Source organism: Sinocyclocheilus anshuiensis, unplaced genomic scaffold (genome assembly GCF_001515605.1).
Source record: "Sinocyclocheilus anshuiensis isolate Anshui unplaced genomic scaffold, SAMN03320099.WGS_v1.1 scaffold737, whole genome shotgun sequence".
Taxonomy (NCBI): Eukaryota; Metazoa; Chordata; class Actinopteri; order Cypriniformes; family Cyprinidae; genus Sinocyclocheilus; species Sinocyclocheilus anshuiensis.
Window position 1 is genome coordinate 769,626 of NW_015540908.1, and position 19,875 is coordinate 789,500.

The window sequence follows — 19,875 nt, forward strand, 5'->3', positions numbered from 1 at the left end:
GTATATACACACACAGGCACGCACGCACACACACACACACACACAGCTTTTTTTTTTAATTACCACCTGTTGTATATTATTTCACTTTATATTTGCTTCCACAAATTCAGAGGCTCCGATTCATGTGTTTAAATCTATTTCTCTGTCTGCCATCAGAGAGCTGCAGGAGAATAAAACATGTTTTCAGCTACTTTAACTTACTAAAAGTAGCACATGGAAACAATCGAAACATCTGTCATCGAGGCCACCGCAAAAACAAAACAGCCTGTAGTGATTCCCAGCATTAGCTGCTGCTTTGAATACTGCGCTGCTCAAAAAATAAAGTCTGATTCACTGAGATGCAAAGATGAGGTCTGCAGTGTGATGATGGCAGACTCACTTTACGCTTGACATCAGACGCCACGCTGAAGAGAAGAGAGGTGTAGAAACCCAGCTCCAGCATGTAGTACCAGTACTGAGACGGCAGGAGAGTCTGAGAGACAGAGAGAGAGACGGCACACTCAAAATCATCCACTCTATAAATAATGTAGCATCAGCTAGCCAAATCTGATTAGTTATTAATAGACTTTACTGGTATTACTTGACTGCAAATTCAGATCAAATCGCTTGAGTAGAAGCGGGCGATATGAACAAGATGATTACAGTATCATATATTATGCTGGAAATTCAACTAATGTTCTATATATCACATAACCATGTGATTATGATTTAAAAAAAATAGTCAGATCAACTAAATACTTACATATGGATTATTACGGGATTTAAATTCTACAAAAGAAAGGCACTGTCTGACTTTATTATGTGCCTTGAGAAAAAGAATGTGTACTTTCATGACACACTCACGCTTTTAAAAAGTGCACTTTACAATGATGTCAAATTAAATGTTTTACTTTAAAGTACGTTTGTGTTCTAATAATCCTTTGTTGTGCTTTAAAGAAGAACACATTTGTATGTGCTGCAGACTAACATACTAAAGCACACATAATGCACTTGATTATCATTTTAACTGTAGCGTGTTTACATTTTACAGCTAAAATAATTTAAGTGTAGTAAATTGCAAATGTGTAATTAATGACATTTCTATTGAAACTCGTATGTCATGTATTTAAAAATATTCATAAAGTATATTTTAGTTTAGCATAAATGCTTGACGTTTAGTCCAGCAGTAAAGACAATAGAAGTAATTATGAAATTACATATAAAGATGTACCTAAGTCCTATATGACATCAATGCAACATCAGCTCTATTTAAAGGTAGTTGGCTATAGAAATGCTTAGTTCTTATGTACTAAATCTGCAGTTTGTGCATTTCAAATTGTTGTACATTTAATACAGTATTTGCTGAGATGACAAGGAACCCTTTAGAAAAAGAGCAGCTGGACAAGATGCCATGTTTTCACAGGAGACTGAACTCACCAGAGTGGGGAAGCCTTTCCACATCTCCTCGAGATCATACAACCAGGGTTTCTAGAGAACAGGACGGATTGTGTTATGCAAAAAAAACACAGCACAGAAAATAAAACCAGATAGTTAAAACAGGCTGAAACGGCAAAGGACTTACATCTATTAGTGCAACAAGACCACCGATGAAGGCGAGAAGATAAAAGGCGAATCTCCAGCTGCAAAAGAGCAAAAGGGTCAAGGTTTGGTTAGTTAACCAAGTCATGCTGTTAGATGCCGTAACTAAACCGTTATGAGAGGGAAACCATCTTTCTGCCATTGACGCTCTTTCAAAAGAAGTGTATACATGTTTTTTCCAAGTAGTATATTTCACTATATTTGTGATGCACCAAATTTCACAACAGAACATATTTAGCTGAAAATTAATTTTCAGTTTCGGCCAAAATAGTTTTGGAGGGCTAAAATCATTGACCAAAACAATGATGTTTAATTAGCATTTCTCTGATGGAGCATTTTGACTGTCTCATGCACATAACACGGATAAACTACGCCAGGTAAATATGTCAGCTGTGTGGACGCTACAGCTGGATTAACAATGTGGATTTTCTCCTTTTAGATGAACTGAGATCTTTTCATTTGACCTGTGAACAAAAACTTTATTTGTGGTGTCTGCCATCCAATAATCGCAATAAGCTGTTATTTTTGATATGAAACTAAGTCTGATCTTTCAAATTCTGTCAAATAGAAACAAAAATTTGCTGCAACAATCATCTCTTGCTCATTACTATTAGTTATAGCATGAAATAAACACGAATGAATATCAGAAGGTGTTGAAAGAAACAGAACAACTTACTGAAATTAATCATGTCTCATGTAATCGATCAATCAGTGTTTCAACCACAGAAAAACATCAGTAAAACAGCTCATAAACAATAATGTCACGTAACACCATATACAGTGTCCATGAACTCATTAGCCCGCCAGAAAAATAAAACTCTCAATGCACTGTATTATATATTCATTATATTTTTTACTTAATCTGTTGTCTTCATTATTTAATGCATGTTTGAATAAATGTGTCATGAAAACAAGTTTTATTATGGCGACCGCTTAAATGTTTATATTTCATGAATTAGAATCAAACATAGTTATATAATTAAAAGTTGATATAAAAACAGCCTTATATGCAATTTAAACGTTTACATAAAAATCAGTTTGTTTTTTTTATCTGCGTGTTGATTATTAAATACATTTGATTAATTAATTGATGATTAAATAAACTATTTTCATTTTCGGCAACATGGAAACTTTAATTTTCAGTTTCTGTGAGTGGTTTTCACCACTACCTGATTATTATATATTTTGTCACTAGCAAAAGGTTTGAGAGCAGCCAATCAGTGATGTTTTTACGGGTCTTTCTGAGATCTTCCTTGGTTCCTGTGCTTGAACTAAACGTGCTGTTTCTTGCGATAGATCTCTGTGCATTAGGCTTTAAGAGCTGAGCTGGAAAAAGGAGCAATGCTGTTGTCCTCTAGGACCAAGATTGAGAAAAACTGCATGTGAATGAGCCTTTAAAACTTTTACTAAACATATGAATAATTTAGTAAGTGCCAAACACGCTTCAGCTTTTGCACTTAGAGAAACCGCTTTCATAAAGCATCATTTAATCTCGTACATCAGCAGCTAAAGCTCATCTCACAGGAAACAGTCGATGGTAACAGGGCTATAAAGAGTGCTTGTGAATAATGTTTCTGTTGGTGTGTTTTTTTTCACCTGGCCTCACGAAACTTCTTGAGAAGGTTGGGTCTGTCTTGATTCCTGCGCCGCCTGAACCAGCGCTGGACCTGTGGCTCTGTCCATCCCGTCTGCTTGCACAGTTTCTCTACTGAACTCTGGAGAGCAAAAACACGATAAATTACAAAATAAATGTAACTGTAATCAGTTACAGTTACTGAGAAAAAAATGTGCAATTAAATTACAGTTATGAAAATGTTAACGATTACAAAGGAGGCTACTTCAGAATTTTTTTTCACACACTCTCACATATACAGATGTAATTGATTTATTTCATAAATTGCAGTGACTGCTCTAAAATATGAAACACCAATGTTTCAGGAGTTTAGGACACATATTTCAATAACTGTTTTATTTCCTATTTGATAGGTTTATGTAAATGCTTTATTTTATTTTTTTCCAAAGCATTGTTAGATGCCAGTGTTTCCTGTCATAGATATGCAAAGTAGCGCTGTCAAACGAATAATCGCGATTAATCGCATCCAAAATAAGTTTTTATTTACATAATATATGTGTGTGTACTGGGTATATTCATTATGTATATATAAATACACACACTTACAGTATATATTTTGAAAATATTTACATGCATATATTTATATTCATATAATTTATATTATATATAAATATATTTAATATACAAACGTAACATTTTTCTTAAATATATACATGCATGGTTGTGTATTTATATATGCATAATAAATATACACAGTACACACACATATACTATGTGAACAAAATGTTTTTTTTTAATGCGATTAATCGCGATTAAACGTTTGACTGCACTAATGCAAAGATTTGATTTCAAAAACAGTATCATAGCTATTAAACTATTTATTGTTATGGTTTTCAATCTGTATTTAACCTCAGAGTGATCTCAAAGTAAAAAGAGGTGATAATATCTGATTTTGTGGTGGCTGTGCTTTAAAATGAAATTATTATAATCTTAATTCAAGCGATGAAGGATTCTGAAAGTCTGACAGTAATCAGTGTTGAGTGCTACTGTAAGGTTAACCCTGCCTGCTTTACATGTTTCAAAATGATTAATAGTTGAAAACATTATAATTTTAGAAAAGTAATCAAATGTAATCAGTTACATTACTTTAATAAAATAATTGAAATAGTTACACAAGCCTACTTATTACATTTCAGATAGGGTAACTTCCAAAGTAACCTTCCCAAAACTGAGTGTGGGCCAATGTGTTATTCATGTATGAGAGCGGTTAGCAGCGTACGCACCTGTGTGGGGTTTTTAGTTGTGTTGCAATAGTAGGACTCCAGTGTGAGGTTGTGTGTAACTCGCCGTCTGACTGTTTCCTTCAAGCCCAGCAGAGAGGCTAGCGGTGTAGCAACATATCTGAACATACAGGCAGACGTTTTTGAAGAAAGAAATGAATAGTTATTGAGCAAGGATGCATTAAATGATCAAATGTGACAGTAAAGAAATGTATAATGTTACAAAAGTTCTGTATTTCAAATAAATGCTGCTCTTTTAACTTTCTATTCATCAAAGAATCCTGAAAAATAAAATGCATCACAGTTTCCAGAAAAATATTGTGCAGCACAACTGTTTTCAGCATTGATAATAATCAGAAATGTTTCTTGAGCAGCAAATCAGCATATTAGAATGATTTCTGAAGATCATGTGACACTGAAGACTGGAGTAATGATGCTGAAAATTCAGCTTTGATCACAGAAATAAATTACAGTTTAACAGATATTCATATAGACAACAGCTATTTTAAAATGTAATAATATTAACCATTTTTACTGTTCTACTGTATTTTTGATTAAATAAATGCAGCTTTGCTGAGCAGATGAGACGTCATACATTATATTTTTACATTAAAAACACTATGTATTTTAAATGACGTTGACTGATATGTTGAAATGGACTGTTCAGTTTGATTAATGATTAGTGACTTGAGACTGTTCCAAATACGTCTCACAGTCTAGTCAGGCAGTTTATTATAGTTCGGACCAGATGATGTAATTAGGTGTATTTTAGTGCACTGATCCTAATTCTGCGTCTTGTTCCTTAATTCTGATACTCGTAGTAATTAAAAATTCACAGGATAAATGAGGAAGCAAGAGATGATGTGAAGAGACAGCTTAGGATAAGAGAGGGATGGGAGAGTAACATGAAGGGAGTGACGCAGGGAGAGAAGACATTAAAATTTGAAAAGCGAGAGACAAAAAGCACGTCGACAATAGAACTAAAGATCTATTTATAAACGGGTCAGACAGAGGGAGAGGGAGAGAAAAGCTCTGCATGGAGGGCATACAGTAAAACACACAGGAAGAAGACAGAGCTTTAACGCACCTCTCAAAGACCTGTCGAATTACTAGAAACAGGACGGCGATTGGCAGTACCGCCCACAAATCCCGTGCCTTCGCAAAGACCCGGCCATCACGGTCCTCCAGATCAGCCCATCCCAATCCCTCAGGGAACCACAGACGCTCGTGCCAGAACACTTCACTCACCCACTCCAGCATTCTGCAGAACAGAGACACACAGACGAGTTACAGTCATGCATGTGAAAGATGAGTTTTATACAAAGCGACTTATGAAGTTACACATTTTAATGATTTCTTGCTTTCCCTGGGAAGTGAAGCTTGCTGTTGTTAGCGCTATGCTCTTCTGTTTGAGCTATCCATCCACCCATCCATTCACCAACCATCTATCTAATCTACCATCCATCCACCCATCCATCATCTATCTAATCTACCATCCATCCATCCATCAGTCATCTATCTAATCTCTCCATCCATCCATCCTTCCATCATCTATCTAATCTACCCATCCATCCTCCATCAGTCATCTATCTAAACTCCATCCATCCATCCTTCCATCATCTATCTAATCTACCATCCATCCATCCATCAGTCATCTATCTAAACTCCATCCATCCATCCTTCCATCATCTATCTAATCTACCCATCCATCCATCCTTCCATCATCTATCTAATCTACCCATCCATCCATCCATCCATCCACCCATCATCTATCTAATCCATCTACCCATCCATCATCTATTCCATCCGTCCATCCATCCACCCATCCATTCATCTATCATAATCCATCCATCCATCCATCCATAATCTATTCCTGGACCTATGGATCTATCTATCCAACCAACCAACCACCCATATAACTGTCTATCCATCCATCCAGAAAGATTTCTGAGAAAAAAAGTAATCTGGCAGTTTTGAGGGGAAAAGTTAGAATTGTGAGATAATGACCTTGCAATGTTGCAATGATCTTTTTTCAGTGACCTAGTTTCCCAATTGTAAAGAGTCCTGCACCCTCACATCTCTTTAACCTTTCACCTGTTTTATTTTGTTTGTCTTCAGCAGGTGAAAATGGTGCATCCTATCACTTACTACAGCAGCAGCACACGCTCCTCAACAACACACACGGCTTGAGGAATCATGCAAACACTGAATGCTGTTTGTTCTAAAACCTCCAAACCTCTAATCCTCAGTATGAGTGAAAATAACAGTGCTGCCTTAGCAAACACAACTGTGTCATAAAATCTGATATGGGTACATGCACTGGGCTATGTTTAACAGTGACATACGACATCACTCGATCTGACACAGCATCTCTGAAGCTTGCAGATGTAAAGCTTTGTTCCAGCTACAGTATGTTGTGCTCACAGATGGCTTTGGCTCCTAGACACCTTCTTTACTTTCGACTTACACAGATCGTGCATGGGCTTCAAGTGGGTGGAGTGACTGGTTACGTTACAACCTCAAGACAGACCACAGTTGATCTAGATAAGCTGTTCAAAGATGTTGAGTTTGAGTTGTTGTTTTTCATTTTGAAGAGGAAGAACACACATGCTGTTTAACATTACAGGAGGCATCTGAAATCAGACTGAGGCAGATGTGATGTGTGTATGTGATCTGCACAGTATAGCTGAGGTTTGTGTGATGTGGTGACTCTATAGTGGTCTCCAAATTATTACTGCCGCTTGCCAAGCCTTGCCAAGCCTGCCAAGCCTTTTTTACAAAAGATGCATTTTTTGAATCAGTTGTACTAACACAGTCTAATTACGGCTTAAACTACATGGTGTTTTAGATATTCCACAGCTAAGCCTGAATCTGCACTCAACGGCCTGCCCTTAGATTTCACCGAACTAAAGAGTGGAAGGATGTGGTCACTGATGCAACTGACTGAAGCACAGGAGGATTGTAAAAGATGGAAGGATTCATTGTTCCTGAAAACACGAAACATTTCTGAAAGCTTTGCATGTTTGGAGAGTCTGCTTAGACAGGGCAAAGCTGCCGGATCTACAGTATGCATAAAACAACCCATCACAGCTCATTTTTTGTTTCTGCGAATGATTTCACAGTTGGCAGCAAAGAAATGAGCGAAATGTGCAACGTGTGTATAGTCAGAATGGGGAAATATCTCAGTGACAAACATACTCTATGACATTGCATGGCAATCACATTCCTCAGAAGAGCTAGTATCTTCCCGACTGTTTTTCTGCTACACTGATGAAAGTCTCTCAGTCTTATGCTTGATCTCACTCATTGAAGACATGCACTTTGACCTTCTGATGCATATTGCACAAAAAAACTGGAAAGCATCAGGACAACAGCTCTAATCTGATTGACTGTCTTCTCTGATTCGGAGTGCACAGGTTTAAACAGATCACCTGGAAACACAATTGTCTTTACAAAGCACCAGGCTGCTACAATGAGCCCTGCTTGATTTGCCAATGTTTGCATTACATCTTCACATTTTGGTTGCAGCATGCAGCAGCAAGCAATACTGTATATTTCACTTTCTGTTTATTACTTTTGCATGGACAGAAATTCTGATTACAAAGTCAACACACATTTTTAAAGTTGGCATGAAATGAAATCCAACATATCTTTTTAATAAATGCATATAGGTCTTAGGTCCTACTTTATATTAGGTTTTTCTAAATGTTGTATATGTACTTAATAATAAAATAATGAATTGTTAGGTACAATGTACCTACTGTGTTCATGTTGAATTGCTAAACACATTTGCTGCTATTAAGGTGAAATACGGGTAAAAATGGGACAGGTTTGGTGGTCTGGTTAGGTTTAAGGGATAGAGGGTCAACAGTGTAATTATAGAAATTAATTACAGATGTATGCAGGATAGTATTTTCAAATATAAGTACAGTGTAAAACATGTATGCACTCAAGAAGAACATTGTATTGTAAATGATTAATTTAAATGTAAGTATACATAGTTAAGAACACTTGATATAAAGTGGGTCTGGTCTTACTGGTGTAATTTTTTTTTATCTCTTATAGTTTAATCAAGGCTTCACTTTGGTGACGTATACAGGACTTTCCGATCATAATTATGGAAAAGTACATTTATTTTGTTTTTCCAAAATCTTTTGTCATGCTTTAAAGAATTACACTTATTTTGCTGTGTTGACTAACATACTAAAGCACATGTAAAGTACTTTTAAAGAGCTGATTATAGGTGTTTGTAATTTTGACTGTGTTATTTGATATTATATTTAAAAGTTAATATATTTTCAATGTACTAAATCCATCATTACAAATAAATACTGTACATGACATACAGGCTTCAACAGAAATGACATTAAAGTTTATTTTAGTTTATCATAAATGTTTGTCTGTACATTCAGCAGTAACACTTTGACCATATTTCAAAGACAATAGAAATTATATATAAAAATGACACATAAGAATTGCATATAAAACCTACTTGTAGTTGTGTGTAATTTTAAACTTAAGTATAATGGTACCTACTTACATGGGACACTAAAGTTCAGCTACTTTTATTTAATATACATTTAAATGATAATGCAATTAAATTTTCAGTGTCTGAACATTTAGTTTGCACTTATGTACCACATCTCAACATCCAATCAACAGCCGATGCATAGAACCTAATAATACAGAAGAAGAAATCTGTCTCTACATCCATTTCATCATGAATTTAATGGGTTTTTGCCACAAAACTCTATTATTGTGCTATCACTCAAGGAGGTTTAGCACTATCCATTTTTTGAGCCAATCAACAGAGCCATTAAACAACATGTGACTGATCACCCTATATTAGAGAATAGAAAATAACAACATACAGATATGAGAGTGAATAATGAACAGTATGAACTGGTATGTGAATAAATGAACAGTATTTTAATTTAGGTGAACTGTTCTTTTAAATCCCATGAGTTACATGTAAGAGACGACAGTTTTATAAAACAGAAGTTGAATCAGTGACAGGGTAACACACTTCTGTTTTAATGTTTGGGTGCAGCGTTTGTGTTCTTCCTGTTGTTAGAGCAGTTCATAAAGATATATAGATATATTCAATCTCTCTAGACTGTTCAAGAACAGACCACTGAAATTTAATTCACTGTGCTAAAACAACTTGTCACATCAAATTGTACTAGATATAACAGAGAGAGTGATCTTGTGAAAATGAAGTGCACTCGATTGACTCTTTGCTGGGAGTTTGATTGACAGGCGATCTGACCAATCATAACGCCAAATCTGCCATTTTTGTCCGACAAACAAACAAGACAGGAGAGTAGATTAACGTCAGTGGTCTTGAACTTGAAAATGTTGTGTACTGACATCTTCCTGCGGTTGAAACAAGATACCTTCTGATGTTTATTTTTATTTATTTCATGATATAAGTAGTATAGAGGAAGAGATGATCGCTTCACATCCCGCTTGAACTGAGGTGCTACAGCGATCTGTCATGACACATTAAAGAGCCAAAATGGTATTTTTTACTGTTTGAAATTCTTAAAAAATGACAAAAATTGAAAGCTGAGACCATGTTTCATACCAGAAGTAACCTGCTCCGTCTTGTCTGTCGGCATGTTGTCAGTGTCCTCTTTGCTCCGAGATGTATTTTTACTGCGTGAGAACATATGTGGCGTGAAAGCGGCATGGCTTCAAATTTGGTCATTCTTTAAAGAAATTCAAACAATAAATACCGTTTTGCGGCTCTTTGATGTGTTGTGACAGATCGCTGTATTGCCTCAGTTCAAGCAGTATGTGAACCAATCGTCTTCTCATATTTACTTAAAGCGTGAAATAAACATGAATGAACATCAGAAGGTATGGCAGATTTGGCATTATGATTGGTCAGATCGCCTGTCAATCAAACTCCCTGGGAAGGGTCAGCTGTATTGAATGTGCACTGCAAATCTTAAGTATGTTTTTAAAACACTGTACTTGCAGATAATGTAATATAAATGAATAAAAGAACACTTAAGTGCACTTGAAAAGAGACACATTCTTGACTGTTTCTTACACTTTTCAAAAGTGCACTTTGTAATAATCCCAAATTAAACGTTATACTTTAAAGAACATTTTAAATCATTATGTTTTAATAAAAAGTAAACAAACTTATTTTGATGTGTTGATTAACGTACTAAAGCACATGTACAGTGCTTGATTATAACATGTAGCATGTTATTTGATATTACATTGCACGTATTACAATGTACTAAATTGCAGCTTCATCATTATTAATGTGTAATTAAATACATGACACACAGGTTTCAATAGAAATGACATTAAAATATATTTTAGTTTATCATAAAATGCTTGTTTTTACAAGGCTGCGTTTAGCAGTCAAATGCATCAGTGCTGCAAACATGCTACGAGTACAAGGTCAGATAAAGTTCAGTTTAAGACTATCTCTGTCTTATTTCAGAACTTGTGTTAATGCAAGCATTCCTCTTCACCGCAGTCAGACACGCCTGTGAGTGTCAGACGACAGCGCTTCCTGAGCTCTCATTGGCCGCTCTGGTCATGTGACTCCACTCTGGCCATTCTCTGCTCAACCTATCAGTGCACTGTGTGTGTGTGTGTGTGTGTGTGTGTCGGGCAGGACCGTGAGGAAGTGTGTAGAGCGTTTTGCGAGGAACAGGGTTTTGTTGAGTGCTGGGAACTCAAGCAGACGTCAGAAGAGTGAGTGAGTGAATGATAAGTAGTGCGTGGATTCACAGAGGTTTTTAATACATTCAGAACGCTATGCAATGGCATTCCCATTCATTTCAGTGCATTTGCTCTGCTTGCACTGCTATTACAATATAATCGAATATCTGCCGTTTATATGGAGAACGATTATTGAACCAGATGGTTTCGTTATGATCTACTAGCAGGCACTAAACTAGAGCATGCCAACCAGAAAAACCTTGAGACTTTGGCATTTGTGTTTGTGTCTTGTGGAAAACACTGTACTGTATGACAGCCCCAAAGACTCATTATAGTCTATTTACAGAGCACTAATGATGCCTAATGGCAACCGTCCCAATCCCAGATGCGTGTCAGACAAGGTCGACTAAAACATTTAATTAATAAATGATTCATTCAGCAAGGTCAAACACGCTCTTGACACTGACCATCCTCTGAATATAAACCACATTCTACAGTTATGCTCCTCTGATCCAGATGTGCACCGAGTAGATTATCAGATGATGACGACATGAAATCAATCAAACTGGACGGAAAAGATCAACTGAATAATCTTCGATTTTAAGACTGCTCATTAAAGGGCCTATTTTGGCCCTTTTTACAAGATGTAATATTGGTAGTAGTCTTTGGTGTCCCCAGAATGTGTCTGAGAAGTTTCAGCTCAAAATACCCCACAGATCATTTGTGTCCCTGGAGCACAAAAGCAGTCTTAAGTCGCTAGGGTATATTTGAAGCAATAGCCAACAATACATTGTATGGGTCAAAATTATTGATTTTTTCTTTTATGCCAAAAATCATTAGGATATTAAGTAAAGATCATGTTCCATGAAGATATTTTGTAAATTTCCTACTGTAAATATATCAAAACTTAATGTTTGATTAGTAATATGCATTGCTAAGAACTTCATTTGGACCACTTTAAAGGCGATTTTCTCAATATTTAGATTTTTTTGCACCCTCAGATTCCAGATTTTCAAATAGTTGTATCTCAGCCAAATATTGTCCTATCCTAACAAACCATACATCAATGGAAAGCTTATTTACCCAGCTTTCAGATGATGTATATATCAAATGTCATTTTTGGGGCCTCCTTAACTGTGCCACTGTAGATTACAATATAAGTAATGGCGTATGTTTCATATTCGCATTGTGCACTCCCCACCAGGTACAATATTCTGATTGTTTGCATCTTGTTTTTTTTTAGGCCCACAAATAATAATGTACTCATTCTAATAAATATACAGTATATTGTAATGCACTCATTCTAATATATAAACAAAATCATCTTTACATTGCTGGTAGGTAATCATTAACACACTTTTTATGTTTAAAAAATAAAAATAAAAATTAGAAGCGTTCTAAACTAATGCGCTGTCTTCACTGTAGCTCACAGCGCATTCAGCAACACAGAAACTTCTCAGCGCTGCCCCGCAATTTTATCAATAAAATAGCTTAATCGCTGAAGAGCTACATTATCTTTCTCAACAAGGAGCTGGTAACATCGTTGTTTCTAAAGCAATTAAAGCCACAGCTTCACTCTTCATAGAGAAACGCGGCAAAAACGGAGGTAATTCATACAGTCTCTCTCACGTAAATGAACAATTGATGAATTACACTTTTCTGAGAATAGAATATCGAAGTAGAGATCGCTAAACTGCAAGCTAACCTGTGTTTTCAGAAAGCAAGCGCGTTTATCCACAGTGGAGAGCGAGAGCGTATACTCATGGTTGCAAGGTTAGATATTTCCATATTGCGCAAATGTGAAACTCTGTTTCGGGGGTTACGTCTCTTTATATCAGGCAATCCCGGTTGTGTTCCTCTGCGGCCAGATTAAACCTTGTTGTAGCCTAATATACTCTATTCATTATTTTTTAGAAACCTTGCACTTTTCAACTCCGTTTTAAACGCTGCTCTTGTATTCAAATTAAGCGTGGTCCACTGTTGCGCGCGTGCGGCGATATCGATACAGCTGTCTCTGTAGTTGTATCGTCAAATCTCTGTGACGATACATTGTTGTATCGATGTATCGAACACACCGCTTTAGGTAGATTTTGAGGCGCATTACTTTGAAAAACAGAAAGTGGACTTTGCATAATAGGTGCCCTTTAAATCTCACAACTCTAGTGAACACACTTTTCTAAGCAATTATACTTCTGATAAAAAGAGTTTTTTTTCATTCATTTGTTCCATGGGATTTTTAAAAAGTCTTTGTTAAAGCATTATAAGCCATGAACAAAACTAACCAGCAACAAGGTGAATCACAACATTACAAACTTAAATTTTAAGCCAAAAATTCAGACAAAAATAAAAAGGGACAGAACTGGGAAATTCACAGCTTTCATAAGGGAAATAACTATACTCCCATGAGGCATTGCAGCATTGCAAATGACACAATCAAACTAAAAATGATGTAGAAATATAAAACTATCGATTTAAAGTTGTTTATTTTTATAGGAACACTATTTAAATTTATTGCAAAATATGCATATCAAAACAGCATAGCGAGACTCGATTACTGTGTGTTTTGGCACAATTTACGTGCCACAACTCTCTGATTGATGGAATTGTCTGTACAGCATCATGGGTAATGTAGCTTTTCACAATGAATTCAGCTTTTAAACATGACAGCTTTTAAAAATTAATTGAAATAATGTGAACAGACAGCTTGAAAAAAGCATATACCACCGATTAACCTGGTAACAAACTGTTGAACTCTACTGTAGCCGTTTTGCACAATAAAGCACCACAACATTTCCTTAAGAAACAGAAAAATAAATCTTGTTTATACAAGAGCAATTGCTATTGCAAAGAGAATTTCCATAATTACATTTGTGGCACATCAACATCACTTTACACACACAGATGCCTCAACTGACTCGAGTGATGGACGAGTCCAGGTAGAGCTGCCAGACTTCCAGCACTGAGGTTTTGCTTTGTAATGGTGAGGTGGTTTGTTTGACAGCGATACGCACGTGAAGCCATTCAATGACGAGCCAAGAACTCAGTAAACTAATCAACAGCAGCTCGTCCAGCCTGCTCAGTGTTTGTAAAGCCAGCAACAAATATTTGGGAGTCAAATGTCCATCACTGGCCTTGTGTAAACGGGTCTGTTGTGTGTAATTACATTGGCTGGTGAGGGTGTGTTACAGGATGATTTCTGCTGATGATACGTCTGTTTATGCAGCTGAACCAACACCAGTGTGTCTGTATACTTATTTCCCTGCAGAGTCAATCAATTAAATCATTGATGTCTAATTCTAGTCTGCAAGGATCCTGTGTCATAGAGTTCTAATTCCAGTTCTGAGGAGACAAACCAAATTTGACCACAGTTAATTAGAGCATGCTGTCGAGTGTCAACTACCACTTTTTCTTAGTATATTTTACATAAACCACATTTTACATGGAAGAGTGGAATATGACTTTGCACAGGCAGTGCTGATAAGAGATTCTGTTACAGCAGTCTCATGTCTAATATTTTGTGGTTGTATTTTAACATTTTAATTATCAACGGTTATTTGTTTTGCACAACGAGTCATTTTCTGTGGTAATCGACGGCGTCATAGTTTCAGTGTTGAGTGTAACCAACTAAAAGGAACTCCCTTTTTCAGTAATGTGACATTAGTTTAGATGTCTTCATGATAATATAGCTTTGTAATGAAGTGCAAATAGCCACACTGGGTCAGTCGCGGCGATTTAATAATCAACAAACACACACTGCTTTAATGCCCTCCTGCTCGATTTTAAGTAGAACTCAGAAGTCTGATCCATTTTAGCAAATTGGTTCATTCACACAAATCATGACAATGACACAGACTAAAAAAAAATCATTGAGGGCCTGCGTGGCATTGCTTTTACATTGGTCTTTTTTTGTAAAGAAACAGTTAATATACTCAATTTTATCACTATGTTTTGACTCATTTACATACAATTTTATAATTATAAAATTATGACCTTTTTGTACTTTGAACTTGGATAACATACTAATATACTTAGATGATATAAAGTTTAATGATGTCACCCTAACTGACATTCCAGTTAATTTTAAAAAGGTGAATTGTAAAAAACAAAATAGGTGAATTATGTAAATTGTGACGTGACAGTTCTATACTTAAAAAACATACATTAACAAAAATTCTCTTTAGGGAATTGATTTTTCTGAAGAGTAAAGGGACAGTCACTCTACACTTTTTGTTCCACTGACTTCCATTCATTCGCATGTGAATGCAGGAAACAGGAAACACAAAATCGTGTGAATTTCATTGCTTTTCAAAGTTAAAATGTGCTGAACTCTGATCTGTGAATTCATATCACGGAGACTGATGCATCACGTCATGACCTCTGAATTATAATAATGCAAATTTGAAATCTGCAGGTTTGTAGCATTGGAGTGGAGTAGACTGAATATTTTTACCTTTTGTATGTATTATATTTTTTTAAAAAGTGTGACTGTGGCCCTAGTTTAATTACTTCAGATTAACAACAACACTACACAGATTGAACAGAACTCTTATTGAACTCTCCTGTAATTGAATCAGACTTCATGTCTAGGCCTGTCACGATAACAACTTTTTGTTGTGCGATATATTGCCCCAGAAATAATTGTGATAAGCGATATTATTTTCATTTTAAAGACCATTTTATGCCACTGAATATATAATCATAATATAACAGCATAATACTGCAAGAAGGCCTACACACTTCCAAATGACAACAAACTTTTCATTTTGAAGAATATTTAGATCATGGAATTTAAGTATCAAAATATTAGATACCTTAAAAAACCTGAATAAATAGTAAATAAACATTTCCTAACAAACAGTGCAAAGTAACAAGTAGAAAAAAATAAAAATGCACAAAAAACTTGTATGGAGATTTTTCCATCTACAGATTTTTCCCTGACCTTCTTTTCTCAGTAAATTAAGGGTGCACACTATTGCTGAAAAACACAATCACTACTCAGCAGTCAGATGTCCGTATGCACAAAGGCACAGATCCCTAAACAAGACCAAACCTGCAGATGAAACTTTGTTTGTAGAAGCATTTTTTAAATTTGAACTAGCACCTCATGACTGCACCACGTTATGTACGAGAAGCTGCAGAAGACACAGGCGCAAGTGGAATGTACAAAACATGGTGACATTAATTTTTTAGTAAATATAATGGGCGATATATTGCGTCACCAAAACGTATTGAGGTCATGTACATATATTGCGCAATAAGTCGATATATTGATTATTGCGACAGGCCTATTCATGTCAGGTGGTGGTTGAAGTGATCATGCTGATAACACACACAAATCATTTACTTCAAACAATAAATCATGAAACCAGAGGTTTGGAATGGAAAGTTTGGGCAGCATTACAGATCACTGGATGTGGGAAAACGTGTTAAACACACCTGAGCATCTAACAGCAGATGTCCTCACACACCCCATCATGCAGATGGAACATTAGGGGTGTGATTTACTGATTTTGCATTGCTGTCGGGTTCATTTGGGTATTAAAATCAGACTCAGTGCAGAGCGACTGCAAATTCATTTTAGAGCTTCGCAAATGTTTTATAGATCATATTATGCTTGGAAATGGAAAATATTTGAGCCAAATGATTCAGAGCTGAAGTTTAACAGCTCTGGCATGGAGATTCCCACTGCATGGTTTAATAGTAATAACCTAGACATAAGTGTTTATCATATTGAGAGCTTGTGAATGGGGAAGATTTTTGCTATTACATGATTTTCACACTATAAATTTTGCTGAAAGCCTCTAATATCCACACTGTAAAAAATGACTGTGAATTTAACGGTAAAAGACTGTAAAAATGCTACAGTAAAAACCTGTTAAATGGTTAACGGTAAATTCCCCTACTATATACGGTGAAAAACTGTATCGGACATTACATGTATCGGACATTAATTTTACGGTAGTATACCGTTTTTGGAAGTGAAAAAGACAGTATAATTTACAGTGAATAACCGTAAATTGACATTCCCAGAATTCCCTGCGTTACATTTCAAATTTGATGTTTTTTTGTTTAAATAACTGTTTCTTCTCAAGTTTTTTTCTTATCAGTTTTGTATATTAGGGTTGTGTGTTACACCTAATGTTGTTAAATGAATGTTTATTGCATTATTTCAGTACATTATATCAGTTAATGAAATTACGGTATTTAACTGTAAATTTAAATTAAAACAGTAAAACCTAAAATGTTGCTACCATATTTTTTACGGTAAAATTCTGGCAACCACAGCTGCCATTTTTTTACCGTAAATTTTATGGATTTTTTTTACAGTGCAGTTTAAAGGCAAGTTCTCACTGTGAAAACATTCCCTACAATTGAGGGACGATTAACAATAATGAATTATTCACTGGAGTATAGTGTGACAACTTGCCCCGGTCTTCCTCTGCTGTATTTGTCTGAAACCTGACTGATTCTAATGAAGTCAAAGGTAAGAGCAGAAGTGTGTCCTGCTGTTCTTTAGCTGATGGTTTAGTCAAATCTTCCACACATGGTTCTAGTGGACTCACTCACCTGTACTGATGTCTCGTGTTAGTGTGTCATCTTCAAGGCTTTCTATTTTGGGAAAGCTCCAATTTAAGATGAAATCTCAGCGCAAATGTGTGCGCAGTGCAATGAAGTGAAAATGTTGGGTAAATGTTTCATAGCAGAAAGGGCTGACGAAAGGATAGCACATGGACTCTTGAACTGTGGTTCATCATACGATCCAGCTGAATGGACACAAATGCACACGTCTATCTGGCTGTCTAAACTGGGATTCCCACTGAATTCTACTGTTCTTAATTACTTTATAAACTCTACTATTAAAAACAGTTAATTATTTTAATTAGGAATAAGTATTTTAACTGTAAAGTTCACATAAAGGTAGTAAAATGCCCTTTTTATTTAATTGTCTCCCACAAACAATAATAAAACTAAATAGCAAACACCATCACAGAACTTTTCTAAACACCTGTTGATTTTGAGACAGAAGACTTGTTATGGTTTTAAAATGCATTCTTGATATAGAGAGTAATGACACCCCAATTAAAAGGCACACGCTGGCTAAAAATGTCACCAAAAGACTGCAAGTCTGGCAGAAGAGGAGGATGCTGAATGCCTTTAGTGCGCAGTGCAATGTTTTCCATAAGTGAGCGAGATGGATTGGCTGTGAAGAATGTGAAAGTGAGCTCACACTGACTGATTAAATTTAGCAAATACGCCTGTAGAAATAGTGCAGTTGCAAGATATAAACCACTAAAATATGTCAGAGTTATTCGAAAACATATACAAAAATGTTTGAGATTCTTTGGAACAAGTATGAAAATGTGTTTGCATATGGTGACCATATTTGTCATATTACTTCCCATACATCAAGTATCACTATAGTTCCTCAGGGCCTTTTGCCCTCTGACCTTTGATCCCACACCCTTTAGCTTCAACACAGTATTGATTTGGTCTTTAATCAAACCATCTTCTTTAACTATTCCATTATGTTACTCCATCAATATTAAATACAACATAAACAGAGCTTTGATAGTCATACACTTTGGGGCCAATACGAAATCTCATTTCCCTTAAAGGCACAGTTCACCCAAAAATGAAAATTCTGTCATTATTTAGTCACCGACAAGTTGTGCCAAACCTTTCAGCCGTTGAGCACAGAAGAAGATATGTTGAAGAATGTTGGAAACCAAACAATTGACGGCAGCCATTGACTTCCATAGTATTTTTTTCCATTACTATGGTAGACAATGGACAATCTTTGGTTGGTGGTTACCAACATATATCTTCAAAATATCTTCTTTTGTGCTCAACAGCTGAAAGAAATTCATACAGGTTTGGCACAACTTGTCAGTGACTAATTGATTTTTCATTTTTGGGTGAACTATCTGTTGAAATGAGGCATTTAGCCCCATTGTCCCGCCATAGTTTCTTTAGAGCATGTGCTTGAAATGAGAGCTTTCTTACATTTCAGCGAACTTTAGGGGTCATTTAATCAGAAATCTTGACCCTCAGTATGTCTGTTTTACACTCGTACACGTTTAGCTGTCTAATTACGGACATTAGGCGTATAAGATAGTTATAAATACTACAGCCTACAAATTGGTCACCAAAATACGGTAACGTTAGCCACACACACGGTAATACGGAGAGACTCACTTCAGTCGTCGGTCAGAAACAGCGGACCGTGATGATCCGGTCTCTCGCTTCTCCGGTTCTCTCCGCTGGTTTTTAATGCTCCGTTAGTGGATTCACGGCTCGGCCAGACTGTTTACCAACCGCATCTCTCCTCCCCAAACAAAAAAAAAAGTTTTCTACTTGGTAAAAATCGGTTTAACGGAGAGAGCGGCTCCACAAAGCAACAGCTATGGCGAGTTTGAATGGTATTTCCTCCTGATTGAGGTTATATCACGACCGATTCAGAGCTTTTCTTCCGCTTGGCTCCGTGATGAGAGAGAGAGAGAGAGAGAGAGAGAGAGAGAGAGAGAGAAAAAGGCGGGACTTAAACATCGTGACGCTCGAGAGAGAGAGAGAGAGAGAGAGAGATTTGGCAATATTGTATCATTTACAGTCATGCCAATAAAGCACTTTCTGAATTGAATTGAATTGAGAGAGAGAGAGAGATCACACTCTTCCGGACTCTTTCATAATGGAAAGCTTTGTAGATATGACACACTTTCTAAAGTTTAAAAACATCTTTTGACTGCCACATATATGTAC

The 19,875-nt window shown here is 36.1% G+C and overlaps 1 protein-coding gene across 2 annotated transcripts in view; it reads right to left on the reverse strand.

The window, feature by feature from the left end:
• LOC107689165 (ceramide synthase 2-like) overlaps positions 1-19,599 on the reverse strand; it is a 23,120-nt gene extending 3,521 nt beyond the window's left edge. The window contains exons 1-7 of one of the 2 annotated variants that reach the window (XM_016487083.1): positions 19,315-19,599; positions 5,519-5,692; positions 4,435-4,552; positions 3,175-3,293; positions 1,562-1,619; positions 1,417-1,467; positions 380-472 (exon numbers count right to left, since the gene is read on the reverse strand). In XM_016487083.1, the coding sequence (XP_016342569.1) occupies positions 380-472; positions 1,417-1,467; positions 1,562-1,619; positions 3,175-3,293; positions 4,435-4,552; positions 5,519-5,691 (612 nt within the window). In that variant the 5' untranslated portion in view covers position 5,692; positions 19,315-19,599. Of the gene's footprint in view, positions 1-379; positions 473-1,416; positions 1,468-1,561; positions 1,620-3,174; positions 3,294-4,434; positions 4,553-5,518; positions 5,693-17,685; positions 17,827-19,314 lie in introns of those variants that run through there. The other variant, XM_016487084.1, reaches the window with a different exon arrangement.
• Positions 19,600-19,875: the final 276 nt, after the last annotated feature.